The 12,071-nt window shown below is 42.4% G+C and overlaps 1 protein-coding gene across 4 annotated transcripts in view; it reads left to right on the top strand.

The window, feature by feature from the left end:
* The window catches only part of LOC137157787 (E3 ubiquitin-protein ligase rnf213-alpha-like), a 213,110-nt gene that overhangs the window by 177,802 nt on the left and 23,237 nt on the right, over positions 1 to 12,071 (top strand). For all 4 annotated transcript variants that reach the window (XM_067555196.1, XM_067555197.1, XM_067555195.1 and 1 more), the window contains 4 exons: positions 2,546 to 2,629; positions 3,547 to 3,715; positions 7,453 to 7,648; positions 8,919 to 8,996. In XM_067555196.1, coding sequence (XP_067411297.1) covers positions 2,546 to 2,629; positions 3,547 to 3,715; positions 7,453 to 7,648; positions 8,919 to 8,996 — 527 coding nt within the window. The remainder of the gene's footprint in view (positions 1 to 2,545; positions 2,630 to 3,546; positions 3,716 to 7,452; positions 7,649 to 8,918; positions 8,997 to 12,071) is intronic.

Below are 12,071 nucleotides of genomic sequence, written 5' to 3'. Positions count from 1 at the left end.
ACCACGATATTGGCAACATACCTACCCTGCAGCATGAACACCACAGCAGACAGCCTCAGCAGGCACTTCGCACAGACCCACGAATGTCAGCTCAATAGCCAGGTCCTGGAACATGTTTTTTGGCAGTGGGTCATCCCACAGTCAACCTTTTTGCCAGAAAGCAGACCCACCAATGTCATCCATTCTGCTTGAGAGCTGGTCAGGGATCAGGTTCGATGGGAGATGCCCTCTCGATCAAGTGGAGCAAGGGGTTTCTCTATGCCTTCCTACCCATACCCATGATATCCAGAACTCTACACAAAATCAGGACCAACAATGCAACAGTAATAATGACAGCGCCAACTTGGCCCAGACAGACATGGTTCACAGATCTCCTCAACATGTCAATCTACAAACCAGTCATGCTCCCACTGAGATACAATCTGATCTCACAGGACCAGAGCTGAACATACAACCGAGACATACAGAAACTACACCTAACAGCATGGTTACTGGCTGGTTTGGCCCTGACGAGCTAGAATGCTCAGAACAAGTGAGACATATTCTCCTAAATAGCAGGAAACCAACAACAGGAAAGACTTACCTAGAGAAATGGGGCAGATTCAATGCCTGGTGTAAGAGCCGCTGAATACTGCCATCATCCACATCCACTCCGACAATCCTCAATTACATCCTAGAATTAAAAAATTCAGGTTTATCAATTAGTTCAATAAAAGTACAGCAATAAAAGCAGTCAATGCCTTCTATAAAAGAGTTGTAACACAACCATATTCTCTCACCCGATGGTAAAACAATTCTTAGCAGGGTTACAGAGACAATTCCCAGTCACATGGAATCCCTTAACTGCATGGGACTTAAATCTAGTCCTGAGGGCACTTACAAGAATACCATTCAAACCATTAGTGACATGCTCACTATTACACATGTCCATGAAAATGGCCCTCTTAGTGGTAATTACATCTGCTAGACGAGGACGGGAAATTAGCGCTCTCATGGCTTGTCCACCCTACACAATTTTTCATGAAGACAAAATCACACTTAAACCCCACCTAAAGTTCTTACCAAAGGTGGTATCGGACATCCATATTAATCAAGCCATCCATCTACCTACCTTTTATCCAAAACCACACAACAGTGCACAGCAGGATGCACTTCATACACTGGATGTCAGACGGGCAGTAGCATTCTACGTGGAAAGAACAAAATCATTTAGAAAATTGAACAAGCTATTTCTCTCAGTGGCAGACCGCTCAAAGAGCAATGCTATATCCAGCCAGAGAATATCCAAATGGATAACAGGTTGTATTCAACTATGTTATGAACAAAAAGACTTAAAAGCTCCCCCAGGGACCAGAGCACACTCAAACAGAGCCATATCCAATTCAGTGACATTTTTGAATAATGTTCCCATCCTGGACATATGCAAAGCAGTGACATGGACATCAGCTCATACCTTTATTAAACATTATGCAGTGGACCAAGCATCCACTAACTCTAGGTCTCACAGTGTTATCATCTATCCAAACAACAAATACCGAAGTCCCTCCACCAAATGAGGGGCACTGCTGTACAGTCACATAGAGTGGAGCACCCACAGGGACAACACTCGAAGAAGAAGACATGGTTATTCACCTGTAGTAACTGATGTTCTTCAAGATGTGTGTTCCTGTGGCTGCTCCACTACCCACCTTCCTCCCCTCTACTTCAGAGTTCTACTTTGGAACTTGACGGTAAAGAAGGAACTGAGGGGGGGTCAGGTTGCGCGCGTGCCACTAAAGGTGCCAATGGCGCCGTGAGATGGGAGCTGCACACACGTCACCCAGATGAGCACTGCTGGAACGATTTCCGAGCAAGGACGTGGGATGCGACAATACTAGAGTGGAGCACTCACAGGGACACACATCTCAAAGAACATCAGTTCCTGTAGGTGAGTAACCATGTCTTTTTTTTTAACCTTTCCTTATAGCTCAGGTTTTCTAAACCTTTTATCATTTCTATTGCTCTCTTCCTGACTCTCTCCAGTTTGTCCATATCTTTGCTAAAGTGTGACATCAAGAATTGGACACAATACTCTAGCTGAGGCCTCTGCAGTGCTGAGTAGAATGAGACAGTTCTTTCCCATGAATTCTTCTGGGGCTCAGGTGGTGTCAGGATTTAGAGGGCTTTGTGCATATCACCTAGCAGAAATTTAGGCACTTAGGGGACTTTACCAGTGAGAATTTAAGCAACTGCAAAGTTAAGTGGCAACTGAGTGATGATTTTAAATATCTGAATTTTGGCCTCTGGTGCATAAAGTGGCAATTAGGTGTCCAAATCCCTTTGTGGATCTAGTCTCAGTGCCTAAATCAATAAGGCTCCCAAGAAATTTAGGCATGTTTCAAAATTTTACCCCATATCTGGAGGTAAAACTTCTTTAATGTTGCAATGACAGTTAAAATTTCAATAGTCTTTTTACTTTAAGAAGTATTTTTGCAAGAGGGAAACAGGTTTCTTTTTTTCCTGGAAAATATATGTTTATAAATGCCATCTTCCCTTCCAATTTTAGATGATCAGCATTTGACTTTCGAAAGAGCCATACAAACCGTTCAGAAAGTATGGAGCAACATAAAATCAAATCCCAAAAGCTCAGGTATTTGGACTTTCATGTTGTTTTACTTTCCTTTCCAAATATTTTTCTATCACATAACAAACAATTCAGTTGTGAAGCTGAGTACAAGTTTACTCCAGAGTAATTACTGAGGATTCCTTGATACACAGCTGTTCCCAAATTAACTCCTATCCTGAAAAGACATAAACATCCTTAACATACCCTGAGTAGTTCCACTCACTTTACTCCAGAGAGGTAGTCGTGTTAGTCTGTATACAGCAAAAACAATGAGTGTCCTGTAGCACTTTAAAGACTAACAAATTTAATTTCTGCAGGCATAAGCTTTCATGGACTGTAACCCACTTCGTCAGATGTAAGGAATGGAAATCACATAGGATATATATATATCTATACCTCCTATGTGATTTCCATTCCTTGTATCTGATGAAGTGGGTTACAGCCCACGAAAGCTTATGCGTGCAGAAATTAAATTTGTTAGTCTTTAAAGTGCTACAGGACTCTCGTTGTTTTTACTCACTTCACTGGAGCTACTCACAATGTCTAAAGCTCAGCATGGACAGAAACCTTTGCAGGGTTGGTGAGGAAGTGAGCAGTGTTTTGAAAGGGTAACAATAATCAGATCACCCAATTACATGGGCTAACTGAGCGTTATCCGTTGTGCAAATTGCTAGCTAGAACTGGGTTTTTCTAAATTTTGCAAGTTCTTCACAATTTTTTTTTCGAAAAACACTTGCTGTTTTTCTCAGCCAGTTGTTTGAATTTTATTTATTTATTTAGATTTAATTTGAAATTTTGACAAAAAGACAGTGTGGAAAATGTGAAGAATTTTTTTGTGAGAAATATTTCTTTCCCCACCGAGCTCTGCTGCTGCCATTTGATACCCTGGTTCCTGTGATTCCATACACACACTGTGTGAAAGATTCTCTGCTTTGTTACAGAAATCACTATCAGTGAAGACCTGTGGCACAAGGAGATCAACGCTGACACTGCCATCCTGGACCTCCTCCCAACCACTTCATCCATAACTTACATTGTTACAAAGTTCTTAATACAGCTCCAGAACAGCTGCATTGACACAGCTGCTCAACTCACTAAAGAAAAGCAAAGGTATCTTGCAATCCTTGCCCCTAGGGGTAAACCACTTTGATGAGGTAACTAATTATCCATAAATCAACCATTCATCTTAAAACATAGATTCTGAGTCTCATTTCACTTCAACTGGTATAAAACAAGCATAGCTCATAGCTCAATGGTGTTATTCCTGATGTACACCCATCTATGTGAAGAGGGCCAGGCCAAACTTCTCCAAGTCTTGAGAGTTATGTCTTCTTTCTCGTGCAATAAGGCAGTTAGGTTGAGACTATCTCAAGGCATGATCTGCTCAGGTGAGGCATAAAGTTGATTTGGTCTGCTGAAGGAGTGATTTTGAATAAATTTGAATTGTATCTAATGACAGAAGGACTGATCAACTTCATTGCAATTTAGATAGTTCAATTATCATTTATTTTAGTGTCTCAGACGGAGGTGCTGGGGGTGCAGGACCACCCCCGGCTTGAAGTGGTTTCATCATATACAGGATTTACAGTTTTGTCCAATGGCTTTCAACACGCCCACTATAAACATTGTTGCAATGCCCCTGGTCCCAGACTTACCTTAAGGGAGCTGAGATCAGAGTCTGACCATGACCCTACTGCAGTCAGGGATTGATCCCATGGGAGCTGAGATCAGAATCCAGCCCTGACCCCACAGAAATCAAAGGATGACTCCAGATTGACTCCATGGTGACTTGTCATGTTACTGCGAAGGAAGGACTAAGCAGTACAGCAAGATATTTATGATCCCAACAGGAAACTGCCTTTTTAAAACTAACCTGGAAGTGCCACAGACATTCAGCGGCATATACCCCAGAGTGTGATTGCAGCTGTACCAATGTGAAGGTGTTGACAGCAGTGTAGTTTTCCCATAAATTTAGGGGAATAAGTTATAGTGATGGAAGCATCTTTATACCAGTACAACTGCACCCCAGCTAGGGGTCGAACCAATTTAACTATTTAGCTTTAAAAAAAATCACAGACAGCTCCAAAATAGTTAAATTCATACAAAATCCATCAGTAGAGCAAGCTAGCTCAACCGATACAAGCCGGCTGTAAACTGATATAAGTGCATCTACACGGGTTTCTACCAGTGCAACCACACTGATTTTTTTAAACTGATTCAGCTCAGCTGGTACTCTTGATCTTAGCCAAAAGGCAAGAAGTGCTTTCAGGTCAACTGGTATAACCACTGCGTAGAGCTTAATCCTGTTCTGATCAATTCAAGAGCTAAAGCTCTCCTTGGCTTTAATGGAACAAGTTCAAACTCTTAGGGCCGGATTTACAAAGGTGTTTACGAGCCTGAAGATGCAGAGGCATCTAGTGGGATTTTCCAAAGTGCTAAGGCAGATTAAGCTCCAAACTCACATTGTTTTCAATCACTGCAATGGGAGGTAGTATAGGCTAGTGGACGGAGTGCTACACTGGGATGTGAAAGACCTGGGTTCTAATGTGGGGTGATATTGGGTAAGTTATATCACTATGTCTCAGTTTTCCCATCTGTAAAATGGGTATAATGATACTTTGCTCTTTGAGAGGCAAGAGCTAGAGGTTTTAGTACTTCTTATTATCTGCATCTGTAGGTGACTAAAATCTCCGTTAAGATGACCTTTAACCCTTTAGCACACATGGCGAAGGTACTCAGTGCTGGAGAGTACATATTTGTTTTCCCCTTGATGTCTCCACTCTCTGGATGGGACTCAGCCAGTTTTGAATTCCTGGTGCTGTATTGCCAACTCAGTGTTTTACTGCCATTCTCACCTTCCCTGTCAGTTTCTGCTCTTTGTAGCTGAAAAAGCCTAGAAACGTGGTCCCCACGCCTGCCAACTCCAGGAGGTGAATTGAAAGGACTCAGAACATTATATTATTTAAATCTTAAACTACAGCCACATGATTTTTGGAGCCCAGCTCATATTTGCATGTGTGGGGCTGGCCAAGCTGGTGGGATGTTGTGCTGGCAGGGTAAACATCAGAAAGATTCGTATTCATAGAGTTTAAAGACAGAAGGGACTCTTAGATCATCTAGTCTGACCTCCTGTATAGCGCAGGCCATTAGTGTCACCCACTTACCAAGCCCAATAACTTGTGTTTGGTTAAAGTATCTTCCAGAAAGGTGTCCCCCCCTCATTGGAAGCCATCATGGAACAGAGAAAACACCTTTTCCTCTGGCGGTTTGTTCCACTGGTTAATCAAGTTCACTGTCAAAAATTGGTATCTGATTTCCAATTTGAATTTCTCAGGCTTCAGCTTCCAGCTGTTGTTTTTTTCTCAACTATATTAAAAAGCCTTTTAGTACCAAGGATTTTCTCTGGTTACAAGTATTTATAAAGGGCCAAGGGCTTTTTTCACTCAGCAAGCGACACGCCAGCCCGTACTGCTTCCACATGTGGCAAGAACTTCAGCCTTCAGCTCTGGGCTCTTTCTCCACTGATTCCCGTGGAGCTATTGTGCTGATGTGACTGAAAGTAATGTTTGGCTCACTGGAAGCAGCTCTGCCAACTCTGAAAAAGAACATGAGTCCACCCCCCAGAAAACACAAAATTGTGTCAAGAGTCACAAGGTGTTTTTTAAATACTGTTATACTAGAAGGTGCCATCAAGCACGTGTTTGATCTACAGATAATTACCAAAAAAAAACCAAATAAATAAACAAACAAAATGAGAGTTCTGTGGCACTTTAAAGACTAACAAATTTAATTTCAGCAGGCATAAGCTTTCGTGAGTCTCAGCTCACTTCCTCAGATGCAGTAGGTAGAAATGACACAGCAAATAGGTAGCATAGAGGCATCATATGCATATACAAGTGCATAGAGAACAATGGGGGAGGTGGATAAAAGCTGGGTACTTGAGGCCTAATGACAACCATTGAGTAGGAGGTGAGAATGGATGATCAAAGCAATTTACCTCTTGTAATGAGAGAGCCATTACAAACTTCCTTAAAGCTGATGAGTGTGCTAAGCACCTTTATTTCAGGCTAAATGGAATGAGTGATTAACTACCCCTGTATATAAGGATAGCTAGAAACAATAGAAGCCACCGCACACGGTACAGTGCCACATGGCAAGGCCAATCAGAAAGTAAGCGATGTGGGGTAAGGAGTTTCCCTGAGACTGATTACGAACATAAGGGACAGGATTGTTTGGCAAACTATGTGTACGTGTGAGAAGCAGAAAGACAGGAGAAAGAAGCTAGCCACATATGAGAGAAGCAGTGGTGATCATGGCCCAGGGACATAGCAGAGACAGAGCTCTTCCAGACTTGGAAATAGTGAGCCAGGAACCTGCCTCCTATTTGTGTTTCTACTGTGTTCAGGGAAACAGGACTTTATGTGCACTCTTTGCAAATAAATAGGGTTGCACCAAAGAATTACCTAACCCGTATCATTCATTTCTCCTCCTAATGGAAACAATCCCACAAGGCCCTAAATACTGGCTAACTGCTTGGGTCAAAGGACCAACAATATAATAAAGGTGGAGGTATTTTTATTTGCCTCCCAGGCAAATCTCAAGATTTCAAGCTTTTCTCTGCAGCTAGAAGGATGGGAAACTTTTTTTTTCTTTTTTTCTTTTAAATGGAAGCTGCATTTCTACTGTGGTCAGGTGAGTCCAGGAGCTGGAACCCCTAATATCAGGAGTCGGCAACCAAGTATAAGACTGGAGAGAGAGGCTAAATGAGCCACTAGGGCTTGTTCCATCTTGTATTTCTTTAGCAGTAAAGAAGACAACCCCTCATGTTTTTCTGTGTTATTCTCCAGGTCTATTTCAGCAGAAGAGATGAAACACACCTCTGTGTTAAGTGTTACTGAAAGCGACTTGATCACCATGGCACTGTCCAACTTCCAGTATGTGCTAGAGGAAGAAGGAACTAAGACCACGCACTTCAACTTTCTGACTCTGCAGAGGCAAGTGATTCACCGCTTCATCAGCGGGAAGCCTGTCGTGAAAGCACAGGTGAGTTCAGGATGAAATCCTGGAGCTTTGCCATAGACGTCAGTGCAGCCAGGATTTCACTCTTAGTGCTTGCTGCTGTGCCGCCTGGCACCTTCGTGGAATCATTCACACCTGAGAAAAATGAGTGTAAACCACAACCAAAACGGGATGCACAGGTGGAAACGGCAATGCAAGGTGAAAGACCTGATCCATGGTGGCCTTACTCCAGATTTACACCTGTTGAGGTCCACTGACTTCATTGGAATTACATTGCTGTAAATTGGGAGTAATGCTTTGGCAAATGAGCTCTCAGCCCCAATGTGTTTAGACTTATGTAAAAATTTCAAAGTGCCTAAGACCCATTTCTAAATGGATTTGGGCAGTTAGGAGAAGAGCTGGTTGGGAACTTAACACAATTTTGTTGTTGGAAAATGACAATTCATCAAGAACATGCTGATTTTGAAAAAATATTCATAAAAAAACAAAATTGGAAAAATGTTTTGAAAATATCAAAACATCTCACATCTACATTTTTTGGAACAAAATGTTTTGATTTCTGCTTTGAAACAACTGCATGTTTTGACATTATAGTTATTTCTTAGTTTAAATTTAAAAAAATAAAATTAAAAAGGTCAAAATCAAAATTAAACATTTTTGAAATCATCAAAACAAAACATTTCAGTTGACCCAAACCACAGATTTTTTCAGGTTTTTTGTCTGAAAATTTTCAAGATTTTGAGTTCCCATCTTGATTTGGGAAAAGTTTTTGAACTCTCAAATTCTTGCACGATAGGAAAACTATTTCCTTCTTAGCACCACTTAGGAGCCTAAAACCCACGGGCTTTCAGTGAGACTTGGGCTCCTAGGGGCCAGAGTTTTCAAGGTGTTTAGGCATCTAGGAGCCTAGTGGAATTTTCAAAAGCATCTAAGCAAGTGAGGTGCCTGACTCCCACTGAAAAGCAATTGGATTTAGGCCCCAAATGACTAAAGTATCTTTGAAAACGGAAGATACATTCTTAAGTCACTTAGGCAGTTCTGAACACTTTAGCCTCAACTCCCATTGCTTTCAATCGGGGATTTTTGAAAATCCCACTAGGCACCTTTAAAAATCTGGCCCTAAGAATCTAAGCCACTTTTCAAAATGGGCCTTTGGTTCCTAAATCTGTTTGGTGCTTTTGAAAATTATGCTGTAACCCCTGGCATGTCTTCAGGTAGCTTCCCCCCCCCCCCCGTATTAAACAATGCTGTGTTTTATAAACCAATTATTAATCACTAATGTTTTCCTTTTCAGACAATTCCATCCATTACACTGAACAAAGTGAGGACTCTGTATGCCACAAAAGTTAATGTTAAAGAACAACTGCACCAGGTAAGATCAAAAACAACCCTGGTTTTCTCCCAGTTCCAAACTGAGATTATCCTCTCTTTCCCCACTGTAAATGGCTTGCATATCCACTATAGGGTCAGAAGTTGAGTAAATATCCAAAACCTACAGTATGTCCACTCACCCATTAAGGGCAACATTCTCTAAACTATTTACTCATTTTTGTGTATCTCCAGGATATGGGTGCTCAATTTGAGACATCAGAACAGCACAAAGCAGCCTTAGAATAGGCCCTGATCAGGCCCAGATCAGGACCATGAGCCAAGTGGAGCATCAAGCCCTAACTTTAGTCACATTTTTGTGCAGTTCCTTGGCCACTTGGAGTCAAGGGGCCTGGTTCTCTTTTCTCGTACACCAGCTTTACAAAAGTTTTACTTCATTGACTACCCTGATTTCACTCCTGAATTCCACTGATGTACAGCTCTCATTATTGGTTCAAACACATATTGAAATAATTCCCATTATAAAATAATTATTGGTCTAGAGGAGGGTGATCAGGAGCGTCTGCTCACCCTGTCTCATAACACAGGAACAAGAGGGTGTTCAATGAAGTTAAAAGGTGACAAATTCAAAACTGATCAAAGGAAATACTTTTTCACACAATTATCCTGTGGAACTCAGTGCCACAGGAAGTCATTGGGGCCAAGAAGTTAGCAAGATTCCAGAAAGTATTGGACATTTCTGTAGAACACAAGAATATCCACAATTAGCATAATTAGAGATCGGCTTAAACCCTAAAGAAGGACGTTTACAAAATTTTTGTCATCACTATCAGAGACCAGATGGGGCCTAACATGGGGGCAGATTATACCCCATCTGTACTGTGTGGATCCTACATTTTCTGTGGTATCTGGTGCTGGGTGTTGTCAGAGACAGGCAACTGGGCTAGATGGATGTTGGCATTGATCCCATCTGACAATACCCACATTCTCTTCTGGTGAAGTCCCATAGAATTTAGTAGGAATGAAACCAAAGGTCTCTTTAATGTGGTTCTGTAGAAATTAATCTCTCAACTTTCTTCAAGTGCTTGCTCGTGTCTATTCTGTATCTAGTGTGTGCACGCCACCTGTGCTGGAAATATTTCCCTCAGTGGTAACCATAGGGCCAGCTCTAGCACCCTCTAGGGTCGCACGTGTATGCGCTGGTATATTGGGCACCACCAGCTCCCCCCCCCCCCCCCTCAGTTCCTTCTTACCACCTGTGACGCTGCTGGAATGTTCTCTTGCTTTGGCAAGCTCTTACAACCCAGTGGTTTTCCTTCTTAGTATTAGTGTATATAGTTAAAGTTAGTTTGCTACGGGTTAGTTTTTCTTAAACCATATACTATAGGTTTGACGGAGCATGCGTCGGTCCCCAAGCTTCAAGCCATGCACTTTGTGTAAGAAGCCTATGTTGGTAAACGACTCTCACCCAAAGCTGCCTAAAGTGCCTGGTAGAGACTCACCTGCGAGACAAATGCAGGATCTGTAAAAGGTTCAGGCCTCGCACTAAAAAAAAAGAACAGGACATCAGACTGAGAGCAGTCCTAATGGAGTCAGCCCTTAGGCCAGCCTCTGAGCCAAGCCAAGTGGACTCAGCCCTGAGTACACAGGCACTGATGCAGAGCATTCCCCCGCCATGCTGACTTCCTCCCGACACCAGTCACCATTCCCAGTGCCGAAGAAGAAACCCAAGACACATACTGAAAGGGGTGCTCACTGGTCCCACGGAGGAACAAAAGGAGCACAGGTGACCATGCAAGACCCTTGCTGAGCTTATCCCCACCAAGATTTGCGTTGGCATTGGCCTCACCCTTTCAGGTCCCAAACCCAACTCTGGCTCTGCCGCTGATACCTGGGAGCAGCAAAGGCTCCCAGCATCTTACGGTACTGACCACACTGGAGTCATTCCAAGCAGTTAAGGACCTCCTCACAATTCCCATGCCTCTAACACCTCAGGAAGAGAGGCCCCCCACACCAGGGCCCATCATCTGCAGGGCCATCCAGAGGCAAGCCTGCAATGAGATCCCTGCAGCCATCCCCGATATGACCCGTCCGTGCCTAGAAAATGCCAAGATCAGGGCAGGCTGTAAAAGGAGAGCAGATTCTCCCAGCACTGGTGGGTGACACTGAAGTCAGACTTCCCAGCCAGCCCCAAACAATGCTTCTGATTCCCCACACTGGTTATCAAGAAGCTAAAGCAAAATATACACAGCCCCCTTTACTGCATTTCAGTCTCTGGCTCCAAATCAGCTACTAGATCCAGTAAAGAGAGAAGTTATTTAAAACTCTATGGTCTTTACCAAAAAGGTTCTCTTGACCCCCCAAGGTTCAGCCACATTACCAGATCAATATAAGTTTGGATCTTACCCAAAATATCACGCTGCCAGCCAATCCGTTAGTAACTAAAACTAATAGTTTATTATAAAAGGAAATAAACAAACTATAAAAAGAGATGTTAAATGATTAAAGCAATCAGATACGTACAAATGATTTGAAAGTCCATATAGATCAGGTTTCCAGTAGAATTGTGGAGTTTGCAGGCTTGTATAGTCCTCCTGGTGTACATGCAGTACCTGGATGTGTCTCAGTCCTTTAATTTACAGCTTCAGTTGTAGATGAGTAGTTGATCCAGAGGATGGTAGGTGAACTGAGGACCGAAGACAAAATGGATGTGGTGCAGCTGCCTTTTATGTCCCTTTGTTATGCTCTTGTGAAAATTTTCAGATATAAGATGGAGTCCAGAGTCACATAAGTAAGTCCTGGTGACTCATCAGGTGTATCCCTTGCTTCTCCCCCTGGGCCCATTATACCCATGAGTTTCCTTAATGGCTCATTAAGCAGGTTAGTGCTGCAGCCATCCTGTCTGGGGTGTTGCCCAGAAACACAGCACAAGTTGAAATACAAATACATCAACCATATCCATAACTTTCAATACAAATATGACATATGCACATAAACAATATCATACTTAGCAAAATATAACTTTTCTAATGGTACCTGAAATGGCCTATCTCATATGAATTATTGTAATTTTGACAGATTGACACATTTTGACACATTATAAATGGTCCCCCTAATC

The sequence above is a fragment of the Emydura macquarii genome, unplaced genomic scaffold (genome assembly GCF_026122565.2).
Source record: "Emydura macquarii macquarii isolate MOO-44397 ecotype Brisbane River unplaced genomic scaffold, CSIRO-AGI_Emac_v2 contig_1566, whole genome shotgun sequence".
In the NCBI taxonomy this organism is placed as follows: Eukaryota; Metazoa; Chordata; order Testudines; family Chelidae; genus Emydura; species Emydura macquarii.
Note: the sequence above shows the minus strand (reverse complement) of the source record. Positions and strands in the feature narration are given on the sequence as shown.